A 17557-nucleotide genomic window follows, 5' to 3' on the forward strand; every position below is an offset into this window, starting at 1 on the left:
CTCCAGAGAAGGAGACTCAGCAACTCATCTGGGCAGCCTGTTCAGTGCTCTGTCACCCTCACAGTGAAGAAGTTTTTCCTTATGTTTCTTTGGAACCTCTTTTGTTCCAGCTTATACCCATTTCTCCTTGTCCTATCACTTGACAACACTGAGAACGGCCTGGCTCCATCCTCCTGATACCCATCCTTTATGTATTCATAAGCATTAATGAGATCACCTCTCAGTCTCCTCTTTTCCAAGCTAAAGAACCCCAGCTCCCTCAACCTTTCATCATAAGGGAGATGCTCCACTCCCTTTGTCATGTTGGTGGCCCTGCTCAGAACTCTCTCCAGCAGCTCTCTCCTTCTTGAACTGAGGGGCCCAGAACTGGACACGAAGTTCCTGATGCGGTCACACGAGGGCAGAGTAGAGGAAATTAAATATCGGGGTTAGAATTAGGTAGCAGGTATTTTCTTAGACCCAGTTCACTGCATGGACAGGTTTACTGTAGCATAATTTTTGTTGCACTTGAGTGCCACAGTTAAAAAACACTGCTCAAGTTGGTAAGTGTCCCTTTAAAACTAAATAAAAAAATAAAATAAAGCTTAACTGGAAAAGATTAGAGGCACTAGGTTTTTACTTTCCAGGAACTTCGAACTGTCACACATTTCAACAATTAAGTTTTAACAAATAACATAAAACCACATTACAACATATGACTAGAAATTGCAGCCTTCCTAGATACGCTTGGCTCCAGTGTTAGGAGTAGGCAATGCAATAGTGAAGATTGAGAAGGATGTTATCTGGCTGCTCCCCTGAGAAAAACAACAAAAATATATTACATTCAGAAATAACCAGCTATAATAAATTTGAGGTGACTTACCCTTTGAGAAGAGGCCTGAAAGCACAAACCTCTCTCAATTCTTACTAATGCCTTTGAGATTATACAGTATTATTTTTATAAGAAGCATTGGCATGAGAGTCCTAAAAAAAGTTTTCACATACTCGTAGAACAACCACAGCCTGGCAGAATTAAATCTTATCTTCCTTTCAGTTGTCTCCAAGTTTACTGAATTCCACCTAAAAGAAGAAAAAGATTACTCCTTTAGTTCAGATTCAGAGTGGGCAGTTTTAATTCTGGGCATTTTTGAGATAAGGATACTTGCCCATTGTCCCGAGTATCTTCTTAATACTTTCACTTTTTATATACACATCTGGGACTTTCCCTGGAAACATTTTCATACACAGAGGTCAAGGCTTTGCAGATTTTATCCAAAATTTCTAGACATAGTTAAGACTACAGTGGACTATTGCATTGTCCATCTCATCTGCCTATGAATTCTACATACATCAATTTTTCTCATTTCCTGACAAGTTCCACAGCATTATATGTTTACAGCATTCATAACAAGTATACTTGCCTCTTCTTGCCCATCAGCTCTGGGGAAGTCTACTTTCTTCTCTCTCAAGGCATTCCAATTATTCTTTTCATTTTAAACAGGAAGGAAACAGCCCCTCTCTACTATCTCTATTTTATTCGTCTTCACATCATTCACATCTTTGAAGCTTCCCTCACCCACAGTATATACACTGCTGAGTAGTGGCTGTCTTGGCCACCATATCCTGTATATACACGAAAGATGATAAAAACTAAGAGAAGCAGAATAAAAAAGAGAGTAAAAATATTATCTTGACAAAATAAAATTGAAAAAAATGTTCATTTGCAGTGCAATTTTGGAATATTTAAGAGCCAAGTTCACAGCCCAGTTTCTGCTGCAGAACTTGGAAGCTGCTGAAGGCACAGGCTGGTCAACAACCCTGGGAAAGAACTCCCAACATAGGCATAACCCCATCCTTGCATATGTTCCAGGAGTCCACCACTTCAGTCTTCATCCAGTTTTTAGGGCAGATCTCTGGGGAACACAATACAATACCTTGCCTCATTTGTGTAATTAGCCATCGAGTGTGTTGTGCACAGCAACACAGCCACTCAGTGGGATGGGGGAGAGAATCAGAAGGGTAAAAGTGATAAAACTTATGCATTGAGATAAAGACAGTTTAATGGGTAAAGCAAAAGCCACACAAGCAAGCAAAGTAAAATTAGTTCCTCGATTCCCAAGGGCAGGCAGGTGTTCAGTCAGAAATTGCAGCCTTCCTAGATACGCAACAGCAAATCTCCATCACGCCTAACGGGCACTTGGGAAGACAAAAGCCATCACTCCAAAAGTTCCCCATCTTCCTTCTCTTTCCTCAGCTTTATATGCTGAGTGTGTCATCATATGCCCTTAGATATCCCTTGGGTCAGTTGGGGTCAGCTGTCCTGGCTGTGTCCCCTCCCAGCTTCTTGTGCACCCCCACCCCATGCTGGTGAGGTGAGCAGCAGAAACTGCGTAAGAAATGTGTAAGCACTGCTCAGTGACAACTATCCCTGTGTTATCAACATTGTTTTCAGCACTAACTCAAAACAACCCCATAGTAGCTACTATGAAGAAAATGAACTCTACCCCAGCAAAGACCAGAATAAAGTCAAAGGAAACAAGACTGTGTCACTCTCCTACAAAATAAAAATCTCTTTTTTTACCAAGTAAGGACTAGAATGTAAGCCCTCAGGCTCAAAACAGCCTGACTGTGGAAAAAGTGGATTCAAACACTTGGCCTGAATGAGAACAAAACATATCGCTCTAATAAGGCCTGAAACAGAGAAGCATTGCACAACTCAGATTAGCAGTTTTCACATGCTATCCATACATAAGATGTGGGACCAATGGCAGAACATTGTTTCAAGCTCAAGCTTCCACACATAAACACGTGCCTTCTTCACCAGCCACTGAACTCAATGGAACGCCAGTGAGATTTGTAGAATTTTCTTTGCAAGACTCTTCTTAAGCATTGTACAGGAAACGTAGGCAACAAACTAAGGCATCAGGATTTCACCACCAGTGTAGCATTTAGAGCTTTCTCTTGATCAATTCAAGAACTTGTTGAATATAGTAAGAATAAAAATTAGGCTACAGATTCATAGATTTGAGATTCTGAAATCACAGAAGTAAACATCACAATGAGAGATGCCTTTGTGCCATTCACTGAGCATTATCAAATACACACGTATGTTAAACTTCTGCTTGTAATGAATGTAGCACGGGGAAGTGCACACTACTCTGTTCTGCTCAATCTCTTATTTTGAAATGCATCTTAATTGCACAGCCCTATTCTTGCATCACACATCCAAGGGAAATGTAGGAATTGTCTTAACAGAGCTGGCACTGTAACCACTCACCTTCTCTTCCTACATCCTGTACACTCTGGATGCAAGTTAAATGGTATTCATGGTATCAAGCCAGTTTCCAACTCAAAGGTACCACGTTCACCTCATTTTATACTGTCCAGAGTTAATTTTTATGAAAAGCTATAAACCAGATGGTATCTTCATCACATCCACTGGTCTCTTAAGGTCAAGAGGCCAATGGAAAAAATCACCAGGAGGTTTAATGTTGCTATATCCATCCTGGGCTTTCATAGTTCTGGGCTATCTAGTCAGAAGCCTTCAATGGCTTTTTATGGTTGCCTAGTGCATTTTCATTGGGAGTGTGTTGTTATTTGTTTGTTTAAAGGAAATAGATATAACAATAGCAGGAGGCAGCTGCCTTTGTCACTAATTGGGAAAAACAGTGCTGAAGAAAGTATTGAGGGGCTGATGGGTTGCTAGTAGAGGCTGACTCTGTGGGATTTTTTTGAGGGGAAATGGGTGTACAAACCCATTTCTCTTTGGCAAGTAAGGAGCTCAGTTTTGTAATTCTTGATAGCTCTGTTACTTCCACCATCAATTTGAGTATCCTGGAATCCTATAGTTCACATACATGTTGGAACTCTATTATGTATAGGGTATTATGAATATGTATTTAACTATATGGACCAAAACACCACCTATTTTTAGGGAAAACTTCTTTAACAGTCTTCTTTCAACAAGTTGATCCATATTTCTGTGTTGGGGATCACCATTTCAAGACACTGGTTTCCTACCTACTAATGCATAACAACTTAATTTCAATCTGCCAGACTAAGTAAACAGAATGGTGAGGTGCAGAGGATAACACACAGAAACTGCAAGAACATAAGACAGCCACTGGATTCCAGGTGGGACTGAATAGGTCACAGACACACAGAATTGTGAAAGCAAGATCAACTCTAAGTCAAGAGTTTTTTGTGAGGTACTGGTAAGACTGAAAGCATATGCTTCAATACAGGACAACTAACAGGCTTCTGCCTGCACAGAGAAGTAATCACATCTGTTCTAAAGCTGCCAGCATCAGTGGCAAGTGGCACTGCAAATAAAGACAAAAAAATAACTTCAAACATTTTCAGATCTGCACTAATTATTAATTTATGTTGTTCATCTGAATAACAAACTTTTGAAGTTGGCACTTGGAATCCAAATAAACTAAATAACCGTCTAGGTTAGATGAGAGATATGGGTTGGAGAACTTCACACAACATACAAATTGTATACTGCAATAGTGATCAATTTTAAACCTTCCTCCCTAGCATAAAAAAACAGGGAAGAGTGAGACTGTTTCAGAGACGAACAATTTCTCATTCATGTACCACTGTTAATAGATACTGAAAAAACTCAAATTTTAACAAAAGAACTTGACAACACTAAAATCTTCTTCTGTTTTCAGTTCCAAATGAACATCTGAGTCACTGGCAAGAATCATAGAATCACACATTAGTTTAAGCCCTCTTTGTATTCTTATGCAATTGTTCAACTCTAAATATCCATAAAATAGGGGGTTGGGGGTTGGACTAGATGATCTCTAAAGGTCCCTTCCAACCCCTACCATTCTATGATTCTATGAAAATATTTCTAGAATGCATTCAAAGGAAAAAGAACTACTCAGAAATAATTGTTTATACTAAACCATGGGTTATGTCAAATAAATGAAAATATGCTGGCTGATAAAGAAAAGAGAAAATAATCCTTAATACTGTCTAGTTTCTAATGGTCATGGATACCTTTGTTCTTTAGACTTACAAAACTCTTTACATCCACATTCAGCAAGGTATTAAAAATGATGAGAATATGATGCGGTATTTGATAAAACATACTGAACAGGTAAGATCCAAATAAAGGTTTCTCTATCTGAAACGGGACATGAATGAACTTGGATATCTTGGTTCTTAAGAGCTCCTAACACAACTATAATTTTACTCCTGTTAACAGCTGCAGTTTTTTCTGTCCTTATAGGGCTGCTTACATTCACCCTAACCAGAATCCAGCATGCAGGCCTAATACCATTATGGGTTTCGATGAGCCTCAAAGTTGCAAAACCTACCTCATGCTTTTAGATCAAACTTGACATAAGAAGCTAACAAAGCTATTACTACCCTTTAAAATTACATAATCCACATCTGGGATGTTTACAGAGCACCTGCTGTGGCACAAAATCATGATTCCTCTCCCAGAGGTGTGTGATCTGCATTCAAGTTCTTCCTCTGCTCAAGAACATTCAAATACTCTTCCAGGAGACGTAAGGTTAACCACCCTTCTAATCTGGGTATGTACACCATTGTTCTGACAATAAATACGCTATTGGGTGTATCTTGAGTAACTTTAGCTATTGAAAGACTTGTCTTCTAAGTGGACATATTCAGTTATACTCAGCTTCATGAGTGCTGAAGTAGTCCCAGGCATAGCATTCCAGATTAATTTTGTACCATTCCTACTGAATAAATGAGCCAAGAGGGTAGCTACTATTTTTTACACTCCATTTGTTCCAGTAAACATCATTTTGCCCCAGGTGCTCAAGTACTAGGTTCAGGGGTTTTTCTTGTTGGGGAAAGAGTTGATTGGATGTTTTGGGTTTGGGGTAAGGGGTTGGTTTTGGGTTTTTTTCTTGGATAAGTAACTTAAAGAAGAGACAATTTTAGTATGGCATCTGTTGGTTCACATGGAAAAGCTGCTGTCAGGTCCAGCTAGGCTATCTGCTATAGTTATTGAGTGACATGAGCAAACTAAACCTGCTGATTTGAGCTAAATGTCACATGTCAAGTATCACCTGATCACCTATCAGCTGTATTCTGTGTAATTTTTAGTATCTTTTTTCTGGCATTATAGAATCACAGAATGGTAGGAGTTGGAAGGGACCTCTAGAGATCACCTAGCCCAGCCCCCCTGCTAAAGCAGGTTCACCTCACTCAGGTCACTCAGGAGCAGATCCAGGCACATTAAAAATCTCCAGAGGAGACTCCACACCCTCCCTGGGCAGCCTGTGCCAGGGCTCCCTCACCCTTACAATAAAAAAGATTTTCCTTATGTTTAAGTGGAACTTTTTGTGTTCCAGATTATGTCCATTACCCCTTGTTCTGTCACTGGAGACAACAGAAAAAAGTGCCGCCTCATCCTGTTGACATGTACCTTTCAAATACTTGTGTTAATGAGATCCCCCCTCAGTCTCCTCAGCCCCAGGTCCCACAGCCTTTCCTGTTGGAAAGCCTTTTCCTTATATTGCTGAAGATTCAAAGCAGATTAATTCATCGGGAATATCTTTAATCACATTTAAATTTATTTAGTCATTGTGCTTATGAAGAGTTTTTATTCAAGAGGATTATTTTCTTATCAAGTATGTATTTTAAAACCACACTTGCTGTTTTTACACTACTTCTCTATATTACTGCAATGTTAGAGTTTTATTTTAATAGGATTATTTTTATAACAGCAATTCCATTCAGTGTGTTTCACTTTACTGGGCATCTATCCAAGATCACATATAACTAATCTCTAAAAAGTGACCTACATACTTAACCATTGTGCCTGCTCCCAAAAGACATTAATTGATTCATATTTTTGTTTAATCTATATATAATTTCTTTTGTGCAATTGCATAAATCCTTACAAACTAGTCAATTGGAAAAATCTTCAATTATAGAAAGAGTCATTCAGAGAGACAAAATTGCCCCACGCCCTAGCTAAAAATTAAGTTGATGTGGACATCGTTAATCACGTTTTCTTCTGTCCTAAATATAGTCTTTATGCATAATAAATCCATGTAAATAATAGGTTTATTTACTTAGAATTTCAGAGGTAGGCATTGGAATCACATTTTTTACATAATCTGCTACAAAGCAATTATCTCAGACTCTAGACTGACTGTACAGCAGAAGTTTAATATCTTCAAAACCTTTGCAGAGGGCAAAGGAGGGGGTAGGGAATGCCTTGGCCAGATTTAAAGTCTGTTATAAACCTTTAGAGCACAATTTTGTTATGGAGAGGAAGCACTTCCTACCTCCAAATTAGAGCATACTCCTTTATTTTAGTACACTTGGAAAAGCTCTTTGACAGGTCTGTAGGCATTTCCTTAGTGCAAAGTGTGTATGAAAGAAGAGCGAATTCCATTGCCAAAGGTGGAAGCTGACAACCTTTCTAGTGAAAAATTCTAACTTGAACATTGTTACCTAGAGGCAGATTGGTCAAACTCTGCTACAGGAGTTGACAGAAAGTGATACTTGCAGAAATAAGAATAACTCAAGTTCAAGTATGCTGACATCTGGTTTTGAGCAAGTGCTCAGTAGAGAGCAGAGGTCCTGTTGTCAAGTCATTTATGAAGAGTGTGCCACTATGAGATAGCAGTGACCCAAGGCCTGCAGACACTGCAGTGCATATTGGCCTATGTTGTTTTTGCTTTCTCTCATGTTGTCAAGTCAGATGGTGAGACCTCTGCTGTTAGTAGAGGAAGAGCAAAGCCAGGTTATGAGGGAAAATCCATTTCTCATCCCCAGGACACTAAGGGCAGATATGCGAGATGAAGCTCAAACCAGCTACATAGAAAACAGATGGGACAGCAAATCAACATTATAAGCTTTGCAGTCCAACATCACAGTGAACGAAGGTACTAACCCTCTCCAGATTCTCGCAGATGCAATGCAGACTTTAAGAACAGCTTCAAACTGTGACCAAGTTAGCATTACACTCATGACTAGAAATGGCATGGTATCAGTAACTATTTTAACTGTTAATGAACTTATATGAATATTTAAATTGATATCCTAACAACAATTCAGAAACCACAAATCTTCATTTTGCAAAGAACAGGCACATTAACTTACCATAATGAAATTCATTTGTTGTTCTAGATCTTGAGAGCACCTCAGGTATTTGACTAATTCTCTTGAATGAGTTAAAAAAAAAAAAAAGAACCTGTTTTGGTGCTCAGTTCAGGCTTCAAAAGAAATACAGAAAAAGTCTACACTACACAGTCCTACATAATCTATGCATAGAAAGCCACCTGAAGACATGGCTATAGTACAGAATACTATATATTCATGGCTGTAATGCAGAAGAGAAAAATTTGTTAGAAAAGTGAAATCTCTCTAGCTTGAAGAATGGATCTTCGTCATCACTGTGCCTTTGTCTTTTCTTATTTTGAGTACTCCCACTTCCTCCGACTCTCTTCTATTTCCAAAGTGATACTTTCATAGGCCTGGATTAAAATTGCATTACTGCCTTTTCCCTGCACTCTATTATACTTCAAAAGATACTTTTTTATTATATTTCATTTTTGTGACCTAGAACTAGTAACTACTGTGCTTCAATAGCTGTTATCTATAACATCATTTTTAAAGTACTTATAAATTCTAATAAGCATTGAATGTTCCCTATTTAAATCAAGATGAAATAATTCTCATTTTGTCTCTCATGAAATGGGACTATCAGCCAGGAAGACTCTATAAACTGAAAATTCATAAATACAATTTTTTTTCCTGGTAGAAGGCTATCAAATTCTAAATCATTTATTATTAACTACATATTAATACAGGAGAGCAGGAAAAAGAAGTTTGTGTTCTCAATAGCCACAGAGCATCTCACCTGCCATCTCTCGCCCTAATCAAGACACAAGAAATTCTCTGCTTCTGCAATATCTTTTGGCTGCTTAATCGGTTTGGACATCAAGTGTAGAAATTTACACTCCACAAGGTGTCACTCTAAAGCAGCTGCAAAAAACCATGTCTTTTTGTTTCAAACTTAACCCAAAATTTCAGCAATGACTAGTACATCAAATTCAACAGGAACTAACTGCCAAACTGTCTACTCAAAGCTACTACAACAAAACAGTAAAGGCAGTGCTTATTTTTTCCTTTAAATAGTATATTTCAAAAGCTGTCTATTTTTAACTTGTTCAACTGAAGTGTGCAAAATTGCCAATAACTTTAAATCTAGGACAGCATCCAGAAAGTATTTAGTCAGGTACATTCCACTGCCCTTTAGTTAACTATTAGCTCGCTTAGTGAAGAAGCAGAGAACAACTTCAGACCCACAGCTTAGGTCTACAAGGTATTTAATCTTTTTAATAAAACATAATTTGTCTATCAATACATTGTCCTTATAAATAACTATGGTCTAGTTCATAGAAATTAGAACATCCTCCCAAAAATACAAATAGTTGTTAGCAATAAAACTAATGAGATGTCATTTAGTATGGTTCCCCTGCAATCAGTGAATTCTCTGGAATCTAACAGGAGTAAAATGCAAGTAAGTTTTCTTATATCTAACAAAGCTTATATTGTAGCTTTTACTTTGGTAAATCTATGCCATCTTTGGTAACCGCCTATTTTCATGAACTTTTGAGAGCTCTTTGACACATCTATCAACTTTAATTGAAACTGACCATCAGGTTCAAAACATACTAGAAGAAATTGGACAAAAGCATGAATGTCTAACTGTCATTTCACAGGAAACAAAATGACTATTTTGGGAAAATCAAAGTAATCTATGAAAAAGGACACCACATATGGTACAGATCTATTAGCATGAAGGAGACAGATGCAGGTGACAATTTATATGAGATGCAACAATAGAAATTAGAAGCAATTCTGAAATGTTTATGATTTTATCTTGTGCTCAATACAGCAGAGCTCTCATCCTTGCATGCTTGTTTTCTTACACAGCAGCAAAATGAAGCCCAATATGAAAACTGACAATACCTGCCTGCTAGTGTTACTCTAATTCTGGAGCTGTCAAACACCTCATTCACTCTATCCTGACTTTTTTTCCTTTTCTCTCTGGCTATATTTCATGCTAGGGTCATTTCTAGACAGAAACAGCAGAATGTCTACTTGGCAGATTTCAACAGATTTTGGTTGCCCACTTGTGGCTGCACTTCCAGGCTCATGTCCAGATCTTTGAAGCCACTGACAAATTCACTGGTACAGAGGCAGGTGTTTTAAAAGTTCATACAACCAGGATTTTTGAGAATCTTCAAAACTCATTGCATCAAGTACAACAACTCTATAAGCATTAAACTTAAAAATGTGTTTGCACCTCTCACTTCTGTAAGAATTAATGGAAGACAGGAATGTGATAAATACCTTGCTGATAACAACCCTGAGATCCTACGGCCTTGTTTAACAACTCTCTGACAGTTTTTACCTGGTATGAACACAATCACATGTAGGGGGGGAAAAAAATCATGAAAATTATACCATTAAAAGCCTCATTCCACTGATATGGCTATTAAAGGAGAGGAAAAACCTCAGCAGTTACCATAACAAAGATACTTCCTTCACTGTTTTTTCCATTCAAGTCATACATAATAGAATGTAGTTATTTTTTCCCTTTGTCTGCACACAGCATTCAACTCTCACGTTATTCTCTTTCTCTTTGAGACCTTGTGCACATACACAGTTTCTGCCTCTCAACTACAACTAACAAGCAAGTTGCAAGACGGAAATTGTACCCCCAAAAAAGGCAAAAACAGAGATCTAAGAAAATGGACCAGAAATGATTCATTAGACACAGAAGAATATAGTGATTCTTGCTACCTGCCATTGCCAGTCTGCGTGACATACTATCTAATTGCCCTAGAAATTAACTCATTTTCTTCACTTTTTAAATTAAGCAAATAACTAGAATTAACACAACTTCTCCTGGAATAATGAAATTGTTATCCCTCATCCAGAAGAGCTTCACAGTGCCTTAAAACATTTAAACCCACTCCTCATAAGACAATATTTTACATACATATTTTTGTATATATTTTTAATATTTTATACACTGAATGTTGACAGTTAAAATGCAGTTACTTCTATTGGCTGCTATACAGCTCAGAATCCAATATACTTGTCATGTACACACCCACTCCCAAAACACCAAGTGGATAAAATAGAAAAAAAAGTCCAACTTGTAGGTAAAATGAGTCAATCAAAGCCACAAGCTGAACAGACCCCTTTGTTTTCTTTGAAGTGCTACTTCATGCAAAAAAAGAGCACGCTGGATTTAGTTATTACACTGATGTCTGCAGGATAACAGCAATTACGTTTGACAAGAATGGAAGAAAATCCCTGGAGAACCAAGTGGGAGACTGCAGAGATTGCATTCCTTAGGACTGTATCAGTGCAGGCAGAAAAATCTACTATCAACACACCTCCCTCTGTCCCCAAAAAAAACCCCAAAAAACAAACAAAAAAACCCCCAAAGAAATCAAACCCACACAACATATTTATTTTAATCTCTTTTTTCCCCAGGTCACAACAGCTGAAGCTGTTTTAGACAGTCAAGAGACAGCTCTGCCTGGAGAGCCAAGTTTCTCTTTATAACTCTGCTCCCAGCTCCCTTTAGTTGGGGAAGAAAACAGCATGACTCAAAGCCATACCTTAAGAGGAAGCTGACTACTACATTTCTCACCACCCACAACTCTAGGAGGTTGAAGATATTTTTCAAGAGTACCATTTCTCTTGAGCTACATTAAATTGTATTTGAAAAAAAAAAAAACAAAAAACTTTCATGCAGTCTTGTGTACATCTTCCTGTAAAGGTAGATCCTCTAGCTAGCTGGTTCCAGTAAATTTATAAACATTTACACGGTTTCAGCAAGTAAGAAGGGTTTTGTATCATAGGGATAAGGTTTTCTTACAGAAAAAAAAACCACAATTAATTCAATCTCTCTTTCTAGTACTGAAAAACCAAAATTCTTGGCTTTGCTAAATCAGTGCTCAAATTCTGTTGTCAAAAATTCAGACTTATTTAATCTTTCTTTATTAAGGACAACATTGTGTTCAAAAGGCCTTTTTCCTGTGCCACATCAAGCACTCTGCTTCACAAATCCAAACTGGAATTGGATTCCTGTGGAAATTATATTGATATTCAAAGCTCAGACCTATGTTTTTGTTACAGAAATAGGTGCTTCCCAGCATTGTCAAGTGAGAGGGTGACACAGCCATCAAGTAAGATAATTAAGACTGAACGCCTCTTCAGTTGCTATTTGTACATTCTTAGCAACCTCTTTTGTTGAGAGCAGAAAGAGCATCAAATTATGGGAAAGGCATCGAACCAAATATGTGCCACAAGACAAAAGGTGTTTTTTTAATCTTGTGGTCAAGAAGTTTTCGGAAAAGAGCACTGAACTCAAAGCCTGGTTCAACTGAGAAGCAAAGTAGTAAAAAAAGGACAGATGGCAAGTCCCAGTACTCATATCAACCACAACAGCCACTGATACTGCCTTTCCCTAGGTATGTGATCAACAGCCGCATCACTGACCTTACACAAAAATAAACAGTAAGTTTGCATGCTTGCACTGTGCAATTTTAGATCTTAATACATTCAGGAAAAGGGAGGGAGCTATCATTTACACAAAGAATGAGGTGTGACGAAACTCAAGAGACAGCTTTTCCAGCCATTGCCATTGAAGGAACCACTTTGAGTTTGTTTGCAGAGATTGTTTGGCCTTTGGACAAACCAAAAGTGGTCACAGTATGAAGAGATGGACAAAATGCAGAAAGTAGTTTCTCCCATCAAAATGTATCCTCAGGAAAAAATCTAGAGAAGAGAAGGTTGAGAAGATATATATCATTCTCTACTACTACCTGAAGGGGAGCTGTTGTGAGGTGAGGGTCAATCTCTCCAGTATTGAATGACAGAACATAAGGAAATGGGCTCAAGTTACACCAGGGGAGGTTTAGATTGGACATTAGGAAGAACTTTTTCACCCATAGGGTCATTAAGCATTGGAATGGGCTGCCCAGGGAGGTGATGGAGTCCCCATCCTTAGAGATATTCAAAAGACATACAGAGGAAGTACTGAGGGATATGGTTTACTGTACTGATGGGCCTGGCAGTGTAAGGTGAGTGGTTGGACTCGATGATCTTAAAGATCTTTTCCAATCATAATAATTCTACTTTATTCTATGTTAGTGCCATTACATAAGCACAGGCACTGTGCTTGGACTGTTAAGACTGCACATGTGTTAGTGTCACCCCCCAAGAACTTTGGCAGTTACAAACTGAGATACAAGTCAAATTTAAATTCTCTTCCATAAAGAGTAAAAATTAATGATGAATAGTTCCAGCCATTATCACTTTTACTGCACCTGGAGAGGAGCAGTAACAAGTGCAGGATTTACTTTCACAAACTAAAGCTTGAAGGATGGCAAGTCAAAGTAAAATTCTCATTCAGGGCACATCTGCCATCTACTCTGGATTGCACTGCTGACATACATTCAGAAACTTGACACCGATTTTAAAAAAGTGATCTAAAACTTGAGGAAGGAAGACTTAACATTAGTTATTTTGCCTTATAATCTAAACTAATTGTATATACTAGCATATATGTTACCTATCACTTCAATTCCCTGATACACTGCTTGGACAGAGACCTAGACTCCATCAGTCTCATCTCACATAAGTATTTTGGTATTATTTCTCTGAAAAATCCCAGTGGTACACTGACTTTTCCTTTAAGTCTTCATTTCATCTCAGGGAAGTCTCTCACAAAGTTTTCAATGTACATCTCAAACCAATTCAGAACTGGATTTATTAAGTAGTCACTTTTACAGTAGCAATTTGTCAAAAGGTTCTTGGCATTTGTGCAGATCTACCTTTGCTCATTTTCAAGTTATTTCCCTTACCACAAGATGCATCTTGCTTCTAATTTGCTGACCATATATCTTAACTCTTTTTCATGAATGAACTCATTCCTTCTCCCTTTACAATACAGAAATGTATGTTGCTAATTCTGTTAAAATTAATGCCATACCAAACTGAATTACTGAAAGAATATGTATTTTTTCCCCTAGTCATATCCTAAAGAAGCCGACTTGTCTGAAATAAGGTACTATGCCCTAGTGTTGATAAACAGGTGAAATGGAGTTTTCCAGAGTGACCAAAAGCATTTGCGAGTTTTCCAGAGTGACCAAAAGCATTTGCGTTTAGCTCCCATTATTAACAAAATCACCCACATATATGCTTACAAATAATCACTGAAATTAAAAATTAAAACATTTGATTACTATTTGCAAGTAATAGCAAAGCAATGACTGTAGACTACATAGATATGCAAAAGACAAGGACTGCTCCCGTTAAATTTCTAACAACAGTTAGCACCAGATACTACTGGGAAGATAAATTTTTACTTGCAATATTATCTACCATGCACCCAAGTTTCTTTACACTTGCAGACTGCACTCATCCTGTCCAACTTTAACAGAACTTTTGACTTCTGCTGAGTTTACCACTTAAAATGTATTTTCACAGTGAAACAGATATTTCAAAGTTTACTTTTGTTCCAGACCTGCAGCAGAGCCTGTGGGTCCAAAAGGCAACCTGTTTCCTTTTTAAATCAACTGATGTGGCTGCAGGAAGTCTTACGAATGATCTCACTTCAATTCGGTTTAAATCAGGTGAAGAAGTCTCCATGACTTTAGTAATGTTATGATTCCATCCCTCCTCCTCCACACACACACACACACAAACACACTCCCTGCATTAAAGCCAATTAAGTAGGAACTAAACCTTTCTTCCTACCACATCAGTAAGGCAATGGTGCTGCTAGTTTCAGCAAAGCTCCTGAATACTCTGCTTATACACTGTACTGGCCAAACAATTAGATCATTCCTGAATTAAAGAAATAACCAGAAGCAATTTTGCCTAAGCAGTATTTTCTTTCAAAGCACAATGGAAAGCTGGCAGGTACTGCATTTACTAGAGCTGTAATCTGGTTTAAGCATGAGTTTATTTTAAAATTCTTCAGCTCTCACCTATATGCAATTCCACAATCCTGTGAATCAGCAGATAGTTACTGTTTATTGGAAAGTTTCCTTCTTTAAGTTACCTTTACTTCCTCTCACTACTTTGCAGAAAGTGTGAAAAGAACTATCAATCTTTGCTGTAGGCAACTGCCTACAGCTGTCCAGAATCTTAAACATGAAGTATTTAGGAGGCAAAACTGGTATTTCTTATACGTAGATCTCTAACAAATCAAAAGACTTAAAGAAATTTTAAGTAGCAGCCATATAGAAGACAGCTTCTTTCAGGTATTAACATTATAGTTAGCATCATGTCATGAGTTTAGGTGTGCTTTTCTCCTTTGTCCTCTTCCAGATACTTGAGGGTTTTAAAGCATCGCAAATAACCAGATGTTTAAAGGAAATCAGACACTACACATGTTAAACAACATGGTTCTATTAAAAACTATCTTTAACCATGGCACTCAGTGACAGCAATACAATACTTTTTTCCACAAAGCAACTAATATAAAAATATGCCATAAAGTCCTCTGTAGACTAGTATGCTAGTACATACATGTAATCATAACATTCTTTTATAAACTCTTTCCTGAGATACCTTGGGTGGCTTGATTTTCTTATGTATAACTTTGTTATATATCACTGGATGCATTATCTTTACGATTCATCTCAAACAATTTTGTAAAATATTTTGTATGTGCAGGACACTCAGTAACACGTAAAAAGTAGTATGTAAATATATGGCAAAGAAACAGCTTGTACAAATTATGCACTTCTTTAGTTTGATACATTTTTTTTAACATTTGGCTCCTTGGGAAGCAGAAGAGAGGAATGTGAAAAACCTGAAATCAGAGCTATGAATTTACAAAAAGCAGGAAAGCATTTCAGGAATGTTAGGAGTTGGAATATAACATCAATGACACAAACAGAAAGTTGTAATTCATGTTGGCTATGTATTGCCTTAGAAAGCAACTGGACACATTTTAGTCAGTTCACAGTATAATAAATATTTTTACTAATCTGTTTCAGAAGAGCAAATGTCTTTTAGGGTTTCAAGCTCCTCTATAAGTTTCTTGTTCTGAAGTTCTAGCACTGCAACACGACTCTCCAGACATTTTATGTATTCTTTCTTCCGACGTCGACATTCTTTAGCAGCTTCCCTGCAAAAAGCAGAAGTAAAAAGTGCAAACAAAAAAGCCATTTGCATGCCATTAGAAAGCTCAGCAGAGTATGGAGACTAAGACAGAATTCCAAATTTTGGAATATCTCCCAAATCAGTCTGAAAACACTAAGCAAAACTGGGTTCCACAAGGGCCTCAAGTGTCTCTTTCTCAAGTTCATATGGCAATCTGTAGAATTGCTTCCTCTCATGCCTTGATTAAAGTTCATAATAAACAAGGTCCAAATGAAAGACAGTTATTCTGCTTTATGACAATAAAGATCTTTGAGGGCCTTGAGTTCCTCAATGAGAGTCTTGTTTTGGTTTTCAAGCACAGCCACACGATTTTCAAGACATTTGACATATTCTTTCTTCTTTCTGCGACATTCTCTGGCAGCTTCCCTGGAACCAACACAAGGCAAATGACTACAGGAACAGCCACAACATGGCAAAAACTGGATAAATGAAATTACCTGCAATCCCTGTGGTTCCACAACAACAACAACCACCAATACCAACAAGAACTACTGTTGGATTGCATGAACAGAACAGCAGATAACAGCCATAAGCAATAACATGGTTACAATACAATTCAAAACAAATAGAACTTGAAACAAATTCAGCATCAACAAAGACAAAAATTGAATTAACACACAGAGCAATCCAGAAAAACAGTAGATGACAATGTATTGACTTGAGTTGTACCAAACATTAAGACTGAAAGTAGCATTTCTTCTTCCAGTCACATTCCACTTTGTGTGTTTATCAGTAATCTTCGCTTCTGAAATCAAAATCTTAAAACCAAACCCAAAGAACTAACTGTAAGAAAAGAAGTCTAACACCACTTTCTTCAGGTGAAAAGCTAGATACCAAGCCTACGAGCTGCTGGGTTTTTTTTTTACCTTAATGTAACAATCTACAGTAAAATCCAACTCCAAACAAATACAATTTATTAGCTTTTTCGGACTGTTCACCTGAGCACATTTCACTCCCATCTGTCTGGGTTTTTTATGTTGCTGGCAAATAGCAGTCTGAAGCCCTTCTCATAGCCCTGTTCAGAAGTCTGTTACACTGAAGCTAAACACTTTGGATAGTATTTTCATATGTATGTAACTGAACAATCATTCAAATTCAGAAGATATTTTAAAAGTACTTGGAGTCTAATCCTTTGGCATCTTGGAACATGATAAATTGTCAAATTGTGAGAATGTAACTTTCCGGCAAGTTATAGGAAAGATGGCATAGATGGTACTTATAAAAACGAAAATAGAAGGAAAAAAAGGAGGCACAACAGTGCAGTGATCTTCTTGAGTAATTTAAAATAAAGGACAGGCATGAGAGCAAAGCAATACCATGAATTCAATCATAAGGCAAGTGGCTGTTCAATGTATTAGAAATGTGCACAGCA

The 17557-nt window shown here is 37.5% G+C and overlaps 1 protein-coding gene across 10 annotated transcripts in view; it reads right to left on the reverse strand.

Annotated features, from left to right (window-relative positions):
- Positions 1-15408: 15408 nt before the first annotated feature.
- The window catches only part of CREM (cAMP responsive element modulator), a 34011-nt gene continuing 31862 nt past the window's right edge, over positions 15409-17557 (reverse strand). For 7 of the 10 annotated variants that reach the window (XM_061996533.1, XM_061996535.1, XM_061996534.1 and 4 more), the window contains one exon: positions 15982-16551. In XM_061996533.1, coding sequence (XP_061852517.1) covers positions 16407-16551 — 145 coding nt within the window. In that variant the 3' untranslated portion in view covers positions 15982-16406. Of the gene's footprint in view, positions 16552-17557 lie in introns of all 10 variants that reach the window. The other 3 variants (XM_061996536.1, XM_061996530.1, XM_010199445.2) reach the window with 1 other exon arrangement.

This window comes from Colius striatus, chromosome 5 (genome assembly GCF_028858725.1).
Source record: "Colius striatus isolate bColStr4 chromosome 5, bColStr4.1.hap1, whole genome shotgun sequence".
Taxonomy (NCBI): domain Eukaryota; kingdom Metazoa; phylum Chordata; class Aves; order Coliiformes; family Coliidae; genus Colius; species Colius striatus.